Genomic DNA, 22,039 nt, shown 5'->3' on the forward strand with positions numbered 1-22,039 from the left:
TCTATGCAGATGACTTCTAAATCTACATCGCTAACCTTGACCTCTCTCTTGAGTTCCAGACTCATATTTTCATATGCTCTTACTCATAATTTGACTTTTCACCAGGAAAATTTGGGGTACCCATCTCTAGTCCCCAAATACAAGAAATTCCATATCTCTAATTGTCTTTAGAATTCTTTTTGTCAATTCTTTCCTATTCTAACAATCTTCCTCAGTCTCTCATTGCTGCTTATCTAAAAAAACTTAGTAGTCTAACTGATCCTTAGCTTATGCTTAAACATTGTTGTTCCTGGGGTTAAGAAATTAATATACAGGTCTGTATACAGATCCTTTGTTGGATATATGATTTTCAAATATTTTCCTGGTTGTGGCTTGCATTTTCATTTTTCAACATTTAAGAGCATCTTTTGAACAGAAAATATTTCACCTTTTGATGAAGTCCAACTTGTTGATTTTTTTCTTTTATATTTTATGATATTTGTATCTTTTTTTTTTTAATTTTTTTTAATGTTTTTATTTATTTCTAGGAGAGAGAGAGACAGCGTGAGCAGGGGAGGGTCAGAGAGAGAGGGAGTCACAGACTGAAACAGGCTCCAGGCTCTGAGCTGGCAGTCAGCACAGAGCCCGACGCGGGGCTCGAACCCACAAACCGCGAGATCATGACCTAAGCGAAAGTCGGACGCTCAACCGACTAAGCCACCCAGGCGCCCCTATGATATTTGTATCTTAAAAGAAGTTTCTTCAACCCTCTATCACTAAAACGTCTCTAATTTTTTTCTAGAAGTTTTATAGTTTTAGCTCTTATATTTAGTTCTACGAACCATTCTGAATTTCTTATATAGTGTAACGTATAGACAGAGATCCTTCCTTCCTTCCTTCCTTCCTTCCATTTTGCATGTGGTTATCTAGTTATTTCATGCTAAAGTATTCAAACAAAGAAAAGGTCATGGTCTGATAGTTATTTTAGGAAGGCCACACTATTGGCTCTTTAATTGATAAAGTGAAACTCCTTAGCAAGGAAGAAAATAGCCTCTAGGACATAGTTCTTGTCTGCAGTTACTACTATCCACTGCTTTTGCTTAGATCTACTTTCCTTCATTATTTCCTACTTCCATAGGACTCACTGTTTCCACCCCATCATTTCTTTTTCACCTTGATTATGCCTTCTTGGATTAAAGGAAAAAGCCAATGATGATGGAGAATATGAAGATGGAAGAAAAAGAACCATTAGTAGATCGAAGAAGAAAGAATGAATAATTTGAGATGGATTTAGAACACAAGTGATAGATTACTTTAGAAGAAAGAATGATACATCGTCTCCTCTAATATCCACCTCTTTTCCTTCATTTGTTTTTATTACTCTTGATATTTCTCCAGATCCAGAAAGCATTACTTCTCAGCAGCTAGAATATAACCCCAGGCCTCAACTTAGTCTTACGTTGCCTTTTGGTAGCATTCTATATTTAGTTTCCAGAATCTTACATTTTTACAACTTCAAAAGAAGCCCTAATGGATGACAGTCTTTGAAATGAATTAATTACTCCAATAAGTATCTGCCTATAGAAGTCAAAATTTTAAGGAAAATTATTTGTCAGTGTTTGAGAAATCAGTACAATGTAAAACAATAAACGGACCATTACAAATTGTCCCTCCTAACAGGTGGTGCTGTAGTCATTTCAAATGAAACAGGAGTTCATTTTTCATGTTGTGTGCTCTTGCTACATACTACTTAGTATACCTTCCATGACTGATGCATTCATTGCATTTTAACTTAACTGAAAACAACTCACAAGAAAACAGTTCTGCCCATAATACTGGGCAAAAAAGCTAAATAGTTTTTACCCTTGTAATATTCAGGTACCAACATTATGACCAGATGAAAAGGAGCTTCCTCTTTCTTACACGCTGGAAGCATTAAAGGGATGATTTCTAATCTGCCCCTTTCCCCCACAGCCATATGCTCTGAAATGCGAGCTAGAGGGGCAGATGTATAATCTGGGAAATGATCCAAATTCATGACCTCTTAGGAGCCAAGGGTATCGTGTGCAATGCCAGCCCTGCATGCCATGCCCAGGAACTCTAATTCATAGAAACAAAGTATGAAAAGGCACAGAGAAAGAATAAGAAAAATAAATGAAAGTCAGCCACTACAGGCAATGAATGCATCATCTGTTTTTCTAAAGCTGACCAACCCAGTACTTTCATTTCAGAGAACAAATGGAGTTTCCTTGATCCTTGTAGGGTCTGATAGCAAAGACAGCTCTTCAATAGTGGCACTGTGAGCTGACTTCATCCAAATTCTCATATCATTCCCTTGGCCAATCTCACCATCTACTCGATGGCAACATGAGTCTTGCATACGGATAGGTTACATAAAAATTCTGTGAAAGTATCAAAATTTCTGGTGTTCAGAAAGAAGAAAAAGCAGAGAGCATTTGGTACAAAAAGGAGAACATATGGGAGGGCAGCCTTTATTAGAATGAACAGGGCTGGTTTTGATTTGTTTTAGTACCTAAAGGACCTATCAAACAGCCTTCTCATATACTACTCTCTGGGTGTGGTCATGACAAGGAATTCCATCTGAAGGGCATTCCAGGGGTTCAGCAAGAATTCTAATTAGTATCTGATCCATGGTCTATGTAGGCAGTGATGACAAATAGCCAGATAAGCCCCTTCTTCCCCACTTTATGGCAGGGTACATTATAATCTGATAAAAGCTTCTTTGTGAACCCTATTTTATTTCTTCCTATAACAATGAATCATTATAAGAATCTCTAGACAGAGTAATAAACTATAGCTTGTAACTACAAATATAACCAGAACTCTTTATTATGTGGCTTTTATTGAAGGGAGTTTTCCATTTCAATTTTTCTCAGCATATTGTGGACATCACCCCCACTGTATTCCTATGTTAGGTGCCTTTCCATATATTTATTTCTAACAAATACTTGAAGTTTGTTTGTTTTGTCAAGCGTAATACAGAGGCACCTGGGTGGCTCAGTTGGTTAAGCATCTGACTTCGGATCAGGTCATGATCTCGTGGTTCGTGGGTTTGAGCCCGTATTGGGTTCTGTGCTGGCAGCTCAGAGCCTGGAGCCTATTTCAGATTCTCTCTCTCTCTCTCTGCCCCTCCCCTGCTCATGCTCTGTCTCTCTCTGTATCAAAATAAATACACTCTAAAAAAATTTTTTTAAAAAGTAATCCAGATCCATTGAGATAAAACCATATCTGGCTTAATGTGTGTTCCAATCTGCATTGGACTCAATTGTCTATTTGATTTCAGCCATTTACAAAAAATAACCATTCATTCATTCATTCATTCAGCAAACAATTATTGGACTCTAGGCTTCTGCTTCCAGTAATGTATCAATTCCCCAAATTCTGATAATAAAGATAAAACTAGATCTTAGGTAACTTAAGTGCATCTAGATGCATTGCTTAGTTCATAGGAAATTAAGGGAATTACTTAAGCAAAGTCACTTAACAAACAAAAAATAATGAATAAAAAACCAAGAGTGAGTGATGCTATGTAACCAAACTTGCAGGTTAAGACTGCCCTTCAAGCAAATGCTGATACTAGGAATCTGAAGCACAGGGAGATGGTATGAAGGTGATATCTTGGAGGATCTGGGAGAAAGAGTCAAATGTAGGAGAGTTAAAGCAGTGACCCTCAAAAGGATCTACAACTTTGGTAATAGAGTGTGCTGAATAACCTCATATCCTGAATATACCATTCTCAGGAAAGGAAATCCAAGAAAATCTGCCTTTACTCTAGTTTAAATAAGAAAAAAACAATTAAAAATATCACCATTCTCTTTAAGAATTTATGAAGAAGTCAAACTTCCACTTTTCGCAGACGACATGATACTCTACATAGAAAGCCTGACAGACTCCACCAGAAGCCTACGAGAACTAATCCAAGGATTCAGCCAAGTTGCAAGGTACAAAATTAACGTACAGAAATTGGTTGCATTTTTATATACCAATAATGAAGCAACAGAAAGAGAAATCAACAAACTGATCCCATTCACAATTGCATAAAAAAACCATAAAATACCTAGGAATAAACCTAACCAAAGATACAAGAGATCTATATGATGCAAACTATACAAAATTTATGAAGGGAATTGAAGACGACACAAAGAAATGGAAAAACATTCCATGCTCATGGATCGGAAGAATAAATACTGTTAAAATGTCATTACTACCCAAAGCAATGTACACACTCAATGCAATCCCAATCAAAATTGCACCAGCATTCTTCTCAAAACTAGAACAAACTATCCTAAAATCTGTATGGAACAACAAAAGACCCCGAATAGCCAAAGTAATATTTAAGAAGAAATCCAAAATGGGAGGCATCACAATCCTGGAGTTTAGCCTCTACTACAAAGCTGTCATCATCAAGACAGTATGGTATTGGCACAAAAACAGACACATANATGACCCAGCAATAGGGGTCATAGGACTAGGAATTTACCCAAGGGATATAGAAATGCTGATGCATAGGGGCACATGTACCTCAGTGTTCATAGCAGCACTCTCTCAACAATAGCCAAAACATGGAAAGAGCCTAAGTTTCCATCAATGGATGAATAGATCAGTAAGATGTGGTTCATCTATACAATGGAAAACTACATGGCAATGAGAAAGAATGGAATCTGGCCATGTGTAGCAACACAGATGGAACTTCAGTGTGTTATGCTGAGCGAAATAAGTCAGGTAGAGAAGGACAGGTACCATATGTTTGCATGTATGGGTGGATTAGGAGGAACTTAACGGAGGGCCATGGGGGAGATGAAGGGGAAAAATAGTTGGGGAGAGGGAGGGAGGCAAACGATGAGAGACTCTTGAATGCTGAGAACAAACTGAGGGTTGATGGGGTGGGGAAGAGGGGAAAGGGGGTGATGCGCATGGAGGAGGGCACTTGGGAAGAACAGTGGGTGTCATATGGAAACCAACTTAACAATAAAGTATTTAAGAAAAAAAAAGAATTTATAACCATAGGGCTATCCTTTTACAGATATGGAAACAAATTTATTTTCTCCCAATTAATTAAAATGTCACCCAAGAAATTATATGAAAGTGGTCCTAGGCTAGTAGTGCTTTGCTCGTACCCCAAAAGAAGTGAATCTAAATCTTCTCTGGAGAAAAGCACATACAAATCAGACTCCTCAAGATCCTCACACATCCAATCTAAAGAAATATGACATCCCAAACATAAATTACCAAATTCATGAAAAAAAGTCAGCATGAATGAGAGTCAGAAGAAACATGAAAGAGATTTAGACACCAAGATGGGATTAGAAGATAGGTCTTTAAAAACTCCCTACAACTAAACATACAATCAAGGAGATAGAAAATGTGAGGTAGTGTTTAAGGGACATGGCTGAAGAGTAAGGTCTAGGGTCCAGCTAGTACGAATTCCATAAGGAGAAGACAGAATGGGAAAGAGGCATATTAACAGAAAGTTTCCCAGAAGTGATGGAAAACATTAATATGCAGCCATCGGAGACACACCATCTACCAAGAATGATAATATAAAGAAATCGACAGCAAGACCTAGACTGCAGTGAAAGTGAACATCAAAGACAAAGAGAATTTAAAAGTATCCAGAGAGAAAAGACTGATGACCAGTAAAGAGATGTCAAGTAGACAGATGGCTGACTTTTCACAGAAGCCAGCAGAACAGCATCTCCAGTGTGCTGCCAGGCTAATACTGGCTAATACTGTACATTTAACATGACTGCTTGTCAAGGACAAGACATTTTCTGAAAACAGCAAAGTGTAATCAATAGACCATCATGAAAGGAATATCTTAAAGGGCATACTTCAGAAAAGAAAAAAGACCCTAGAAGGAAGGTTTGAAATACAAGGCAAAACAATAAAAAAGAAACTAGTAAATATATGGGTAAGTTTAAACAAATATTAAATAAATAGAACATTTATTTTTTAAGGTTTTTTTTGAGAGAGAGAGAGAGAAAGAGAGAGAGAGAGATAGAGATAGAGAGAGACAGACAGACAGAGACAGCACAAGTTGGGGAGAGGCATAGAGAGAGGAATAGAGAGAATCCCAAGCAGGCTCTGTACTGCCAGCACAGAGCCCAATGCAGGACTTGAACCCACGAAGCTGTGAGACTATGATCTGAGCTGAAACCAAGAATCAGACACTTAATCCACTGAGGCACCCAGGCACCCCTAAATACATGCACCATTTAAATTAATATATAACCTATGGGATCAAAAATTAAGAAAGAATGGAAAATCATATACACATTGGGAGAGGGTAAGGAGTGATAAATTGCTCTAAGTTCCTTGTATTTTTGGGACAAGAATTTAGTGTGGACTGGTTTTATATTCTGTTAAGTATGCATGATAAAAACGTGCTATATGATTGCAAATTAATATAAGGAAAAAAATGGGGACTGAAAAAAATAGGATTTCATCCTCAGAGGATACTTAAGAAAAAAAGGAGACATTAAGAGGGGGCTTAAATATAAAAATAAGAGATAAACCTACTCTAAATATGCCAGTGATCTCAATAAATGTAAATGTGCTAAACTCCCAGTCACAATTCAGACTACCCAGCTCAACATAATAACAAACCCAGCTATATGTTAGGACAATACATGCCCATACAGAGCATGGGAAGTTTGAACATAAAAATAAGCAAAAGACATATCAAGAGAAAGACTTAGCAAACACGAAGGACATTTGCTCTGTGCCAGACATTGCTCTTGGACTGGGGTTCAAGGTCTCTGCCCTTGAAGAACTTAATATTCTAGAGGAAGGGGAGATGGATACATATGCATGACCATGCGCGTGTGTGCACACACACATACACACACACACACAAATGCTACAGCATGTAATAAATGCTATTAGGAAATAAACAGAGTAAGCAATAGAATTCTACTGACTTATTTTCTATTTTAGATGGGGTGGTCAGAGAAGGTATCTTTGAGGAAACAACATGACAGCCATATGAAGTGGAAGGAGATCATTCTGAGCAGAGGGAACACATGTGCAAAGGGCCCACAAAGAGAATAGGTTACCCTGCTCCAGAGACAGAAAGCAGGCAGCCCCATGCCAAGTGTCTCGAAAGGAGGAGGAAGCAGCGGGGATGGGGTCAGAGAGGTAGGGAGGCAAATGAAGATGGGTTTTGGGGATCATGGGGGAGATCTGGATTATTTTCTAGGAATGAGGAAAAGCCACTGGAGAGTTTTAAGCATTTGAGGGACATGATCTGATTCATGTTTTTCAAAGATCCCTTGGCTCCTGTGAGAATTGAAAGGTACAGCAGAAGAGGATGAGTGGGTGAGGAGGCTCCTGAAGGCATGAGGTGATGGTGGCTTGGGCAAGGGTGGGAAGGAGCGCTTTGGGAGGTATTCCCCTAGGGCCATCCTGACTTCCTGCTTGGTTAATGTCACAGGTAAAGAAAAGAGTAAAGTCAAGGCTAACTCTGCATTTGGTAAGGCTTTTCCAGGCTCATGTGGAAGGGGGCCACTGTATGTTTCCTTCTCAGGTAAGATGGATTGCTGGAGGACTATTTGAAAATATAATTCAAGTTTAACTTGATTAAGACTTATCATGCCAAACCATGAGACTCTTAAATACAGAGAACAAACTGAAGGTTGCTGAAGGGGAAGTCAGTGGGGGGATGGGCTAACTAGGTGATGGGCATTAAGGAGGGTACTTGTTGGGAGGAGCACTGGGTATATATAGTATGTAAGTATATATAGTATGTAAGTAGTAGAGCCCAGTGGTGTGCCATATGTTACTGGGTGTTATATGTAAGTGTGTATATATATATATATGTAAGTACATATATATATGTATGTAAGTATATATATATGTGTGTGTATGTATGTAAGTATATATACTTACATATAACACCCAGTAACATATGGCACACCACTGGGCTCTACTACTGAAACCAATACTATACTGTATGTTAACTAACTGAACTTAAATAAATAAATTTTTAAAAAGTTATCATGCTAAGAAATAATTGAAGGTGTGAACATTTCTTTTGCTGAAGAAGCCAGTGTTCGATGAGAACTGAAGGCATTTGCATGTGGAGAGGAAGCGGGACCCAGACTGTGAGTATCATGTGGCCTAAAGACTTCAGAGTGAACACACTTTTCTCAAACTAAGAATTTTTTGACCTTTGCAAAAAAGCATGCTGATGGAAATGTGGAATAGATCAGTGTTTCCCAAACTTCAGCAATTTGTGTCGCCGTTCCATAATATTTTGCCATGTTCACATCTCATTTTACATTTCCTTACCAACAGTCTTTAAAATCCCATAGTCTTTATGTAAAAATTGTATTTTTAAAAACATGTAGCACTACCATAAATGGAAAAACTGTCTTACTGATATATACTCATATAGGTACATACTTCTAAAAATGAAAAGTACTTGCCTATATAACTCATTACAAGAGTTCATGGACCGCTAGATCACTACAGCAACCAAGGGCAGTGTTTTCTCTGAGGTCTGTCAGTATGGCAAGTAAAAAGCCTCCACAGCCAATTTGACACCAATATTTCTAAATAACTCCCTGATGGTGTATCATGATGTTTCATGCTATTTTACAAAGCTACCTGCTTTTTATTCCCTCCCCTCCCCCTTTTTTTTCCTAGTTGTGGCTTGCCTGGTTTAAGAAGGTATACACCCTTTTTTGGTTGGTATTTTTTTTTTTTAACTGACTTCTTAATAAAAGGGTTTCTGTTCAAAAGGTAATTTTGAACAGCTTTGTTGTGTGAGGGAGTGGAATTTTAGGTTGTTTTGTGTGGGTGTGTGGTTTCTAATTATCAATAGAGTGGGAATCAATTTGCATTTGCTTACTTTAGCAAAGAGAAGTAATCTAGGTTGCTTCTAGTTTTCTCTGTCATCTTTACATATTCAATTAGTCCTCCTGTTATAATTCTCCTTTCATTGGACACAGTCGGACATTACGAGTCTTTAAAAAAGATTTTTATTTTTTGTACATGGCATTGTGTGGGTCCCTCACTGAATAAATTACGAGGACTTCAGTTCCTACCTTCTAGGATACCAAAGATTGACCGCGGTTTAAAATTCTCTTAGGTTTGTTTTTCATTGGCACTTTTTCCAGCCACCTGTAAATGAGGCATCTCACGGTTAAGCTCCTCTCCATTCCCTCTGCCCTGAAATCCTTCCAGGCCTCAAGGAGGCTCCCAGCATGATCCGGTGATCCGGGGACCTAGCGTCTCCTTTCCTTCCCAAAAGCATCCTTCTCCTGTGGTTCTTCTGTACATACTGTGTGACAGTCCCCAAGCTAAATCCTCCCTTTTGTACAACAGTTCTGCTAGTAGATTCAGCCTGTGCAGTTTTACAGTGTTAAAAAATGTATTTTTTTAAATCCATAAATTATTCATTATCCAATTTGCACATAAACTTAGACTCAATGTAAAAACTGAGATACTGTAGATAAAACGGAAGTCTCCCTTGTCCCTCAAACTGTCTTCTTCCTCTTGGTAAAGGTAACCACTGTTACTTTTTGTACATATTTGCATGAACACTTAAGTACGTTCCATTGTCATTGTTTGCTGCTACTAAGCTGCAAGCACCTTGGTGGTAAAATCTGTATTCTGCACGACTTTGTATCTGCAGTCCCTGGCACAGTGTCGGAACATGGCAGGTGTGCGGTAAATACTGGTTTAATAAATGAGTTATCCTTGGATACTTCCTTTTATGTGGTAGATAATCAGGTTCTGCCTGTGTAAGAAAAGGTGGGCCTTGGGATTATTAATAATATAAAGGAGCCACAACCACTGATCAAAGGAGATTGAACACAGTCTGAGAGAGATCTTGGGGGCTGACCAGCTATGGAACAGAAGTGTGAGTTAAACCAAAAAAGACTGAGAGAAGTTAAATAATACAAAAGCAGAGTCTAAAGACACCTGCGGTTACATAAGAAGTTCAGCTTCTCTCCCAGAAGAGACCCTGGCCTGAGGGTGGTGGGGAAGGTGTCTCAGGAGAGAGTTCAGCCGGGGCCCTGACGTGTCAAAGAGCAAGAATGGTCTGATGACCAAAAGGAGTAGCTCTGTGAGCCCGGAACATGTGCAACGAGGCTGATGGGGTCAAGTGGCAAGAGATAAGCCTGGAAGGCAGGCCATGCGAAGGTGATGGAGGGCACAGGATGATTTGTTAAAGATGCTGCCATTTGTTGCTGCCACAGAGCCTAACTACAGGAATTAACGAGTGCTTCATAAGTAGGAAATACTCTTCTTGCAATAGCTGTTTTTAATGCTCTCCTTCCTTGCCTGCATAAAACAATATTCATTCATAAACCTCAAGTGTGTATACACAAATATATACACACAATTAATCTAATATAAAGTCATACCGACATTATCAACACCAATACACACTAAATGATTCTCACCAGTAGTTGACCATTTATCAGATATTAAAGACAGAATTTAGGCTTTGGCAGTTTATATTATTCAACATAGATTGGGTGGTCTATCACGCAGGAGCTCATCTTCTTATTTCCCAGGTTGGNATTTCACTGAAAGATTTAACATATGTAACATTCCCAAGCATTGCTGATCTGCTTGAGCAAAGAAGGCTCCCAGGTTGGGTCTTAAACCTGTCCTTGCAATACACCCTTTTGGCTGATTTTTAGTGAGAAAACTTAGGAATTAAAACCATTGCTGGAATGACCGCATAACCATTCAGTTAGTACTGGCAGACTAGATTTTTCACAGAAGTTGAAAATAAAAGGTCTAGCAGGTAGCTTATACCCACTCCGGGTCATCGGGGTCAGAGAGTCTCGGTCTTTTTCTCCACAACAATTTTGCACACAAAATCTTTCCTTAGAAGAGTGATTTTAAATTCTAGGTCTCAGTGTAAACTTTCCTAAAATAATTATGTAGGAACTGAAAAGCCCTCTAGCTCTTTCCAACTCTGTTCTTGATGGGGGCTGCTATTATTTAAAGCTAGTAAGCATAATCCAGTGATTTAAAAAAGATTTTTTTAATGTTTTATTTATTTGAGACAGAAAGAGACAGAGCATAAACAGGGACAGGGCAGAGAGAGAGGGGGACACAGAATCTGAAGCAGGCTCCAGGCTCTGAGCTGTCAGCACAGAGCCTGATGCAGGGCTGACACCCACGAACAATGAGATCGTGACCTGAGCCGAAGTCGGACGCTCAACTGACTGAGCCATCCAGGTGCTCCCATAGTCCTGGGATTTTATTGAAATAGTTTCATTGCAAAAAGTTTGCTGAAGACATCCTAAAACTAACTATAAAGGAAAGAAGACAGAACCAATGCTCATATTGTAGGTTAAAATTTATTGTTACTCTGTTTTTGAGACTGTGATTTGCTTTTGCCCATGGTTCATCCAAATTCATACAGTAATAGTCTAACTACTGATGGCATTTTTGTGTACTTTTTATGTGCTCTGTTGTTTTCTGTGGCTCTTACTACTGTTCCTCTCTGGTTGCAGAGCTAATCCAATGTCGGGTACAGATAGCTCAGCCCATAGTATAGCTGTGATGTCAAACATTCACTTTGTATTTATCAACCATCATGTAATCAGCTAATAACATTTTTCGCCGCCGATGTTCATTCTAGCATTTAGAAACACTATTAAAATTGTCAGTTCCAAACCACTGTTTCTAAATGTACAAGACACATATTCCCCATGGATGGTGAAGTTTGAGAGTTCAGCCACATTTGAAGAATTTGACATATATAGAAATATGCTCTCCTCTTTATAAAATTACTTTTCATTTGTTCAAACAACTCAAAACATTTTTGAAACTGTAAATTTTCTAAATCAACACACACTTAAGCCTACTAAATTTTATCTCCAAAGACAGACTGTCATATTCTGAATAACAAGGGAGACAGGATAACAAAGAATTCTGTTATTGAGAATTTTGTAATGTAAATATTAATATATAAGGGCATCGAGAAAACATACCAAAATATACCACACAACAAATGTGCATTGTAGCTCAAAATAAAATACCTTGTCCTGTGCGTCTATATATATAGCAAAAGAAATATAATATATATAGTAAATATAAATACACATGATATATATCATATATAGTAAATATATAATATAAATAGTAAAAATACTATAAAGAACTATAAATAAGCACAGGTTTTGTTACAGTCTGTATATATTTGGAATGAAATATGAAATTCTGTATATAGAAGCTTATTCAATTCTGGTGGGTTTTAATGTCAGAAGCTTAAAGGAAAAATGACTAGTCTTGTGCCAAATTACTCTGTTACCCATGCAGAATTTGGGAAAATTTTGAAGATTTTAATGATAGTTTGGGTTATTAAACCAGGCAAAACTGGTAGCGATGGTATCTGGATTCACAAAGCAAGAGATGGCTGAAATGTAAGATGTGAGCCTCAGTTTTGTCATTGACCAGCTGGGTCTTTGGTGTGGGTGACTTACCCTCTCTAGGCCTTCATCTACCTCTAAAATCACTTGGTTGTACTACAAATACATACTGCTCCACTTAGTCTTAACACTCTATCATTTCACCACAAATAGCAAGTTGAAAATCTAACTGCAAGAGACAAATTGCATTCAAATTCACGGAAAAACTATAGCTCATCCACAACCCACCCCTTGAATGTAGTGTGCCCGTGCACATGTAGGTGCAAATATACGTCTTCATAGTTGCCCATCCCATTTTGTTTCAATGACTTAAAAATATTTCAACATAGGTTACCTACTATCTAAAGTGTTTCTCATATTCTTGGTCTGCTGTGACCAATCTTGTAATGCCACTATGTAGATTTGGACACCATCAAGAAGATAAGACCATTAACAACTTTTATTTATTTGGGGGGGGGGGGAGAGGCAGAGGGAGAGGGAGAGACAGAATTCCAAGCAGACTCCACACTCAGCATGTAGCCTGACATAGGGCTCCATCAAACAACTGTGAGATCAGAACCTGAGCCGAAACCAAGAGTCAGGCTGTTAACTGACTGAAGCACCCAGGCACCCGAGACCATTAATAACCTTAATTTCTCATCCCCATTACCTACAAATTTATCTATGCTACATACATAATTTTGCCTATAATCTTGACTCATCCTCTTCAAAACCAAGTGCTATAAAACCACAATCTTAATTTCTTCTTTCTTCTTTCTTCATTCTCTCACAACATCTCTTTCCTCTCAGTCTACAAACATGGTTCAGTGTTTCTCACTGATAACACAGAGTAGAGCAATCAAAACAACATAACTTCTCTAGATACATCTTTGTTCTTTGTCTTAATATTAAACTTCTGGAAAGATCACCTGTGGTTGTTTCCACCTCCCATTCCTCCTCAAGGCCTTCCACTTTATTCCTGCTCTCTTGTCTGCCAAAACTCATTCTGCTGAAATGATAACTAATGGCCATCTCAATTTCCAAATTTCGTGCAACTTGGGCATCTTCTCAAAACTTCTGTAACCTTGGGACCATTTCCTCTTGTTCTTCAAGAAATGATCTGTTTACAGGATAGAATTCATCCAGGCCACCACTGAGTCTAAACTGGCCAAAGCCTTTTCTCTATTCACCCAAGAGTCAAGATTAATCCTCTTGACAACCCCAGAGCTATCAAAACAAACCAGGCCCATCACACCTGTCATCCTCAGTCATTTCCCAAGAGGTGAAACCCCTGGTTAACTGTTGCCCTCTGGGCTGCCACCTTATACCACTCTGGCCATATTCCCATGAGACACGGTCCCACTTTTCCCTCCCAGACTCCTCTATTTGTCTTCTTGCATCCCCACTATGCTTCTGTGGTTGACAAAATGCTGTTCACTTTCAACCTCTTCTCTAAAAATTATCCTGCCTTAGTTGAAATCTACTTCTCCACTAAGAAATCTGCTTCCCCCGGAGTTCTAATTCTCACCCATATCATGCAGGTCAGGGATGGCAGGGTCGGGTCAATGACCTCTTTACTTCTCATTTCTGCTTTCAAGTAAAATGGTCATTTACTCGCATATAAAATCCCTACTCCTTCCCAGATCACGTCAGCTTGCCATACTTCTCTCTACTCCTGCCTCTCATTCTACTCTACTACCTTCACAGTCATGTGACTTAATACTCCATAGCTCTGGCACATGGGTTTCCTCTCTCTACCCTATTTCCATCTTATCGCTATGTTATCAAAAATATCAGGAAACCACTGTTCCAAGGAGAATAAGAGGTATGCATAAAACCCAGACTTACACTGTGGGTTGGAGCTAAGCCCAGTCAAACACTTCTGAGATCAGCAAATTCCAGCCCCATGAAGACATGTGATCAAGGCATGTTTGCTGTTGATTTTGTTATGCAGTATAATTATAGCAACAGCTGAATGATATGCGAAGATTCAAATGGGATCTTCTTCCACATTCACCCACTAAGTTTAATTTATATTAAAAAAACCCCAACAAACTCAAAGCTCTATTTCCTAAATACGTTTTAATTTTCTTTACATTTCCATTATGATTCACTTGAATTTATGCCCACATGATCTCTTATCTGGACTACTGCAATGGTCTCTTAATTATTCTCCTTGATATTTGTTTCTCTTTTTGTTATTCAAGTCACCAAAGCCAACATAGTAATAGTGCTAGAATATAAAACTGGTCAAGTGTAGCAACATGGATGGACCTTGAGGGTGTTATGCTGAGCGAAATAAGTCAGGCAGAGAAGGACAAATACGGTATGTTTGCACGTATAGGAGGATTAGGAGGAACTTAACGAAGGACCAAGGGGAAGAAGAAGGGGGGAAATAGTGGGGGAGAGGGAGAGAGGCAAACCATGAAAGACTCTTGAATACTGAGAACAAACTGAGGACTGATGGGTGTGGGGGGAGGGGGGAGATGGGCATGGAGGAGGGCACTTGTGGGGATGAGCACTGGGTGTTATATGGGAACCAACTTGACAACTATTTGTAAAAAAACAAAAAAACAAAAAAAAAAACAAAACACTGGTCAATCCTTCTTTAATCAGTTTGGATTCTCTGAGCCTATAGGATGGAACTCACATTTTTCCATTTGGTAGGAATTCTGCATGATCTAACCTCTGCTTACTGGCTCAACCTTATATCTGTTATTCTCCACCTTGCATCTGTGCCACACTGATTTCCTTATAGTTTCATGAACATACCATGATGTTTCAAATTGTCATAACCTTCCATATGTTTGAAATGTGTTAGCTTCCTGACCTTTTTTATTTCTCAAACTTCTATTTATCTTTCAGAGCCTGCTATGGAAGCATTTCCTTACTGAAACATGACCGTCATTCCCAATCCCAAGCAGAATCAAGCAATATCTCCTCTATGAGCTTTCTGCACTGTACTCTATACCATAAAGGTACCAAACCAATATTTAATTAGGCATTTGTATATCTTTTCCCCCTATCATTTCATAAAAAAATTTTTCTAAGACAGAGACCATGTCTTATGTCATTTTCTATCTCCAGTACTTGATATAACACCTGTCACAGAATGGGCATTTAATAAACATGAGTAGAACTGAAATAATTAATTTTGAAATTTGATTTGTAAAAATATGTAGACTCTATCTACTCATGAAATTCAGAGATGCACACACCTGCACCATATCTGACTAGCAAAGACTCTAATCGTATTTCTAAGAAGTCTGATAGATTTGTTTCTAATTCAATTTGATTCATTGAATTTTAGAGACCAGACTATTCAGTAACCTTTTACAGTATAGGAAATACCAGAGTTGCTTCATAGTAAAGTTTGTATAGGAAGAATCCTATATATATTGCTATTCTTTTAATAACATCCTGAATCCCATGGAAATGTAAACCAAGCTGGAGGATGTGAGAATGCATATATTTCTTGTGTTGAAAGTTATATTTATGCAACATAACAAATAACAAAAGCTTAGAAACTACCTAGTAAAGATTTTTGTCCAAAAATATAGGCATATAGTATTACCTTAACCAACTAATGAGGAAAGAAACAGAGTTTAAGTCCACTAGCCACGATCACCAAGATTTACGTCCTTAATCAACAACAACGATAAAAGGTTACAAAAAGCAGTATCCAATTAAGACTCACAAAAACTGACCCTAGTTGGTGTTTCAAATTTTAAATGCATACCTTAATTTAGACATTCTATAAAAGTATGAAATACTAAGACTCAACAAAACATATGAAATTTCACTTAATAACACATTGCTCTTATATTAAAGTGACTATCTCATCACCTAATGCTTTTAAAAGCTCGACTCCTTTGGAAAGATCTAGAGATTTCTTTGGCCACTTGAACATTCTAAATATAAAGTTTACACACAATGCATTTAGAGCTGAATATAAGGTCTGCCAAGTTAGTGACTTGCATATTAAACTTTTGGCCTTTGCCATAAGAATATGCACATGTGCTTTATAATTTATACACGATACACGCACATCATATGCATATTTTCTTAATACATCTCTTCACTTGGCATATACTTTCATATAAATATAAATTATAACCTCAAATACTTTGTATGTACACACATGCATACATACAAGTAGGGAAACAAAGGCAAGAATGATCAGATCAGATGTCTCTCCCATACTCATTGAGTTACAACAGTCTGCTAGAAAAATGATGATGTTCCTTGTTCACCTAGAGTTTACAAAAGGTAAGCCAGAACTCATGGGATATCTTGATGTGTGTGTGTCATGTCTTCCAACTAGAACTGTATTCTTCTCAGTTCCTGGGACTGAAGTGTTAGGCACTTGCTGGTGGAAAATGAACTGGCCAAAGCATAGACTTTACCCTCTCAGTTCAGAACCTAATGCATGCTGGTTACCAGCCGAGAGAACAAACATTTAAAGGCCCTGAGCTTCAGCCTCCTTATAGTAAAATGTAAGATATCAAATACGTACTGGCTGCAAGGCACCTATACAGAGATAGCCCCTTAGACTGTTAGTGAATATTTGCTCATTAATTGATAAACTTATCTCAGAAAAGGTCTGGACTTAGTGCCAACCATTACTTTTACAGACTTGCCTGTTTTACAGCTATATAGACAGGTGTTTGAGAATGTAAGAAATTAAAATAGAAATAGGAAAGCTTTTTAGTCCATTTTGCTAATTAATATGTCAGAGCTCATAAAGAAGAACTCATCGGCTTTCTTCAGTACTGCATCATCTTAAAGAGCTGGGTCAGCAAAGATCTCTGCAGACAGTCAATACATATTAAAACAGTTCCAAGCAGTAAATCAAAACAACAAAAAAAAATTAGTAAAAAAAAAAAAAAAAGTAAAATTTATAAGTCCTTTCTGCCTGATGTTGAGGAGCATTAAACTATCAGTTTAGGTGTCAGCTCAGTATGCAGGGGGTGGGGAAGGAAAGGATTCCTTCTCAGACATAGTTTATGGGTCTGTGTATAGTCAAAATTAAAGCATAATTTAAAAAGAAGCCAGCTAAACTTGTTGTCATTTTCTTCGGATTCTAATGTTCCCTTAGAATATTTAAATCATCAACAAATGGTTTCATTGCTTTAAATATACCTTTTGCTGAAGTTTTTTAACCCCCCCCTGCATTTACTAAAATTTGGATTTTATCAGAATTCAATGAACAAGATAAGGGGAATGGGGAAAGACACCTTTTGACTTTTAAGACTCTCTGAAACTTGTGATTTTTCTTAAAGGAACCAATTAAAAGGCATTTTGTTCTTTATCTCTCTGGGGATTAATCTCTCACCATTCCACAGACATTGATACCACTTACCCATGGAGGAAGACAATGTAAGATCACCAAAAGAACCATCCTGCTCCCCTCCTCACTAAGGTATGAAATACAGTGTGCTCAGGGGAATCCCCTGAGGTAAGATGTAGGAAAATCTCAAGAATACTGAACTGATTCTAGAAAGGGTGAGGGCACACTACATTTTGGGCCAAAAATATTAGAAAGATTTATCTTACCTGAGCCTTTGATTTGATCTGAGTTCTGAAGAATCAACCATTTAAAGCTTAAGCCCAGGAAAGGATGCCAAAAATATTGTCACAAATTTGGGATGTACCCAAGGCAGACCAACAGATGGGACTTGGCACGAAATGGCTCTCTATACACTAAGTAGCTGACTCAGAAGAAATTTTAACTCCAATGAATTTATTAAAATGTTGAATATCATCCCATTTAAGAGGATGGATGATAGATTTAGGGCAGCACATACAATTTAATTTAACTTCCTGATGGTCTTGGATAGTATGAAAGCTGCCCACATTTCTATAATTAAAAAGAGACAGAGGGAGATACTCTTCCTTTTTATCAAAAGAGATACCACCTTTTTACTTAAATATTCTGGAGAAAAAGATTTGGGGAAGGGAAAGGGGAAATACCAAATGATCTCTTTAAACACTGGTAAGACAAGTATGACCACGGAACATTAGACATTATAATCCAACTAGCAACTTGCTTAGTGGTCACAGACTGTAGCAGAATGTGACTTCAGTTACACACCAGGTACATTTTTAAAGTGATTTTATAACTGAAAGACATTACCAGAATCAAGAGGACCCTTAGTCTTTCACTATCACTGCCACAGCTGCCACCAAAGCCTCCTCACAAACTGCTTTGCAGAAATGTGGCACACACAGGGGAGTGGCATTTTACAGGAGGGATGAGTTTTTGAGGATCATTGTAATTCAAGACCCATTTCCAAAAAGAAATAAATGTAAAAGATGGGGGAGGTTATATTCTTGGGAGTCTACAAATTTGTAACCTCAGTTGCAGATTTTTCTTTAATGTGGCTTTGAAATTTCTCAGAACGGTCTAATATTTTAGAGCCTATTTTAATGCTTAGAGATATTAACTCTCTCACTTAACGTAACTCTAGAGTGAGTATTAGGTGACTGCCTCACTGTTGCGTTTTCTCCTACGCCCCTTCTGCTTCAGAGGTAGCAGAGGAAATGCTGGTTGTTCTCAGCATTTGCATTGATCTCACAGCCAATGAAAAGCTCAGTGACATTTTGAGAGGGCATATGAGTATTCAGAAAGGTAGGGGTCCCGGGTGGCCAAGTCAGTTGAGCGTCAGACTTTGGCTCAGGTCATGATCTCACAGTTTATGAGTTCAAGCCTCGCGTTGGGCTCTGTGTTGACAGCTCAGAGGCTGGAGCCTGCTTCGGATTCTGTCTCCTTCTCTCTCTGCCCCTTCCCCACTTGTGCTCTGTCTCTGTCTCTCAAAAATAATAAATTTTTAAAAATGTAAAAAAAGAAAGAAATGTAAAATAGTGAATATTGTACTAGCAGTTCATTAGTAACCAGAAATCTGTAAAACACCTAATATATTTAAGCATCATGGTTCACATGGTATAAAGGCTGTTGGTACTATTTGTATCCACCAGCTGAAGTAAAGCTGCCATGTGTAGCTTACAATTAACCTACCTGACAGATTTTAAATTATGCCATTTTTGTTATTTCTTTTTTAATTTGGAAGATATATCAAGTTTTGAATTTAGGGTAATTGTTTACTAATATATTTTATATCATACTTCATAAAGACATATTCAATTTACTAAAATACTGTAGCACTAATTGAAAAAGAGTACAGTAAGTTTTAGTTACTGGCTAGCAGTAATTTGTTTGGAAATTAAGTAAGATCAGAATAAGATTTGATTTTCTGGGGGGGGAAGAAGCCACAAAATTTATTTGCTCATTTTCAAAAACGAAACTGATAAACAGTCTTAAAAATTGCTTCCATTTCTTTTTTTTTTTTTTTTTTTACCTTGAAGCCTACCCCAGTACATAAAAAGGCTTTAATCTTCAAGGGTTAATATGTGTAACAAAGCTTACTACAGCAGTGCCACTTAAGATGCATTTAAGATGAGAATAATACAGGCTATCCTTGGGGTTCCTTGGTCATGAGAACTTCCTTTTCAGGCTCCTAAAAATATTTCCAGTGGTAGAGAATTTAATGGACAAGGATGATGGGGAAAAGCAGCATGATACAGTTTATCATTTCCACAAAAAATCTTTCCTTTCACAGTGATCTAACCTCTTAGGCTCTTTATTAGGAGGAGGAGAAAAGAAAACAATCTAAGAGTTGTGAACCAGCCCTTCCCTGCTGTTATCACAAGAGAATCTGGAGAAAGAGAAAAAGAAAAAAAAATCATAATCTTGCCCTGGAACATGATAGAAGTAATGAGGCATCAAGGCCACTTACTGCTGGAAACATAATTAGCACATAAAGGCAGAAGACATTCTGTGACAGGAAAGACTTCTTTGTTTCAGGAACAGGGGAGGGGCGGGGGGNAGAGTAAAATGGATACTTTCTCCCAGATAATGCACCCCTAGAGAAAGGACCACTATAGTATTTGCTAGCTTAGTAGCTTTAAGTGTTTTCAACTAACATGAACAAGCAATGATGAAGGGCAAAGAGACAGAATCAGGCCACTTGGCAATGAAGGGAAAGTTTGGACTTTCGACATGAAGGTGTCTCATACATAACAGAGAAAGATCCAGCAGACCCTTGGAGATCCTTGTGGACTTCCTGGAGAACCTCTAAGGAGCTCATTGCTCAGTCAAAAGAAAGATAAGATCGCCATCAGGGGTGTGATCCTCTTTGATGACAAGCAAAAACATTATTCCTTTTTGAGGAGACAGAAATCATCACACTTTTCTTACTGTGGAGCTCCTTGTAATGTGAGAGTCATCACAGGAAAGAGTTTCAACCTTTCTTGGATTTTCCTTATAATTTTTTGTTGTTGTTGTTATTTTAAGTGTTCAGCTGGCTATCAGGTTTAAGATTTTTTGGTTTTATAATTATTAGTTTTTGGAAACCTTTATTCTTTCCTCTCAAACAGTTAGAGTCAGCATACATTATGCCACTACACACACAGCCAAGCAATAATTCATCTTTGTGGAAGTCAGAGACATCTCATGTATTAATTAGCAAGCCTTTCAGTGACTGGAGGATGGAAATAAGTTCCAACTGCTACTCAAACACAGCCAGCAATTTCCAGGAAGGAGAATCTACAGTCAGCTATGAGGAGTTTCTTACCCGATTTGTGACCAGCCAGTGAGTGGACTTTGCTTTCATCTGGCACTGAGAAGAAATAAAAGAGACAAGGATCAGGCCTGCTTGTAAATCAGCCATTTTTTGAACAATAAATTGATACAGATCCATAGAAGTTAAATCCTTTACTGGAAAACTTTTGAGGAAAAAAATGTTCCCCAGCCTACCTGGGGCACCTCATTTCTATTGGTAGATATTTTAAAGGAAGCTCTGAAGAAATATATATATGTTAGATTATTTATGACTATAATTTCACTTTCTTTTAATTTTCAGCACTTTCAGCTCTTTTAACTGGGGTATGGTTTTCATGCCTGAACAAGGAGAAATTAAACTCATGGGCCTGGGCATGTATAATATATAATAAAATTCTTTGAGTGTAGTAGCAATATATATATATATATTCAATACTCAGGGACTGGACTTCTAGATCTGCTCAAAATCGAGTAAAAGGGAACAGATTTACAATCCTTCTTGAAAAAAAAATTGAATACATAAAACATGACACAATGGCAATTAAGATTTTAGACATCAGGCAGCAGAGACAGAAAACAAATGAGGTGAATCCTATAATTGCTCTAGCTTATTGTCTGGAAAAAGTTTCCAGGCTGCGGTATAGGAAGGGAAAGATGCCAGAGCCCAATGAGTGCCCAGTCTACAGACATCAAGCTGGTTGTCCAGTGAAGCTAAGGTAGGTGAAGTTTGCAGGCAGAGAACTGGAGAGGAAAAAGCTATACAGAACTTCTTCTGAGATCTGCAGAGAATTTCCTCATGTACCCAGTTGAATAATGATAAATACACACATGTGAGGAAACTACCCATGACCTGGGAAAGAACCACCCAAAAGTATAACAGGAAAAGTGTATAAAGTTCACACAGAACTGGGAACAGTATCTGTTCCCAATAGCCAGAGTAAAAAGCTTCATAATTCAGGGCCATCAGTTAGAATATGAAGAAGAATCTTGTTTCAGTAGTGAAAAAACAATTAACAATAGATAACACAACTCTGATGAAATG

General features: G+C 37.9%; 1 protein-coding gene across 4 annotated transcripts in view; it reads right to left on the reverse strand.

The window, feature by feature from the left end:
• The window catches only part of PARD3B (par-3 family cell polarity regulator beta), a 997,354-nt gene that overhangs the window by 325,611 nt on the left and 649,704 nt on the right, over positions 1-22,039 (reverse strand). For all 4 annotated transcript variants that reach the window (XM_077770171.1, XM_077770172.1, XM_077770173.1 and 1 more), the window contains one exon: positions 21,011-21,055. In XM_077770171.1, coding sequence (XP_077626297.1) covers positions 21,011-21,055 — 45 coding nt within the window. The remainder of the gene's footprint in view (positions 1-21,010; positions 21,056-22,039) is intronic.

The sequence above is a fragment of the Crocuta crocuta genome, unplaced genomic scaffold (genome assembly GCF_008692635.1).
Source record: "Crocuta crocuta isolate KB4526 unplaced genomic scaffold, BGI_CrCroc_1.0 scaffold478, whole genome shotgun sequence".
In the NCBI taxonomy this organism is placed as follows: domain Eukaryota; kingdom Metazoa; phylum Chordata; class Mammalia; order Carnivora; family Hyaenidae; genus Crocuta; species Crocuta crocuta.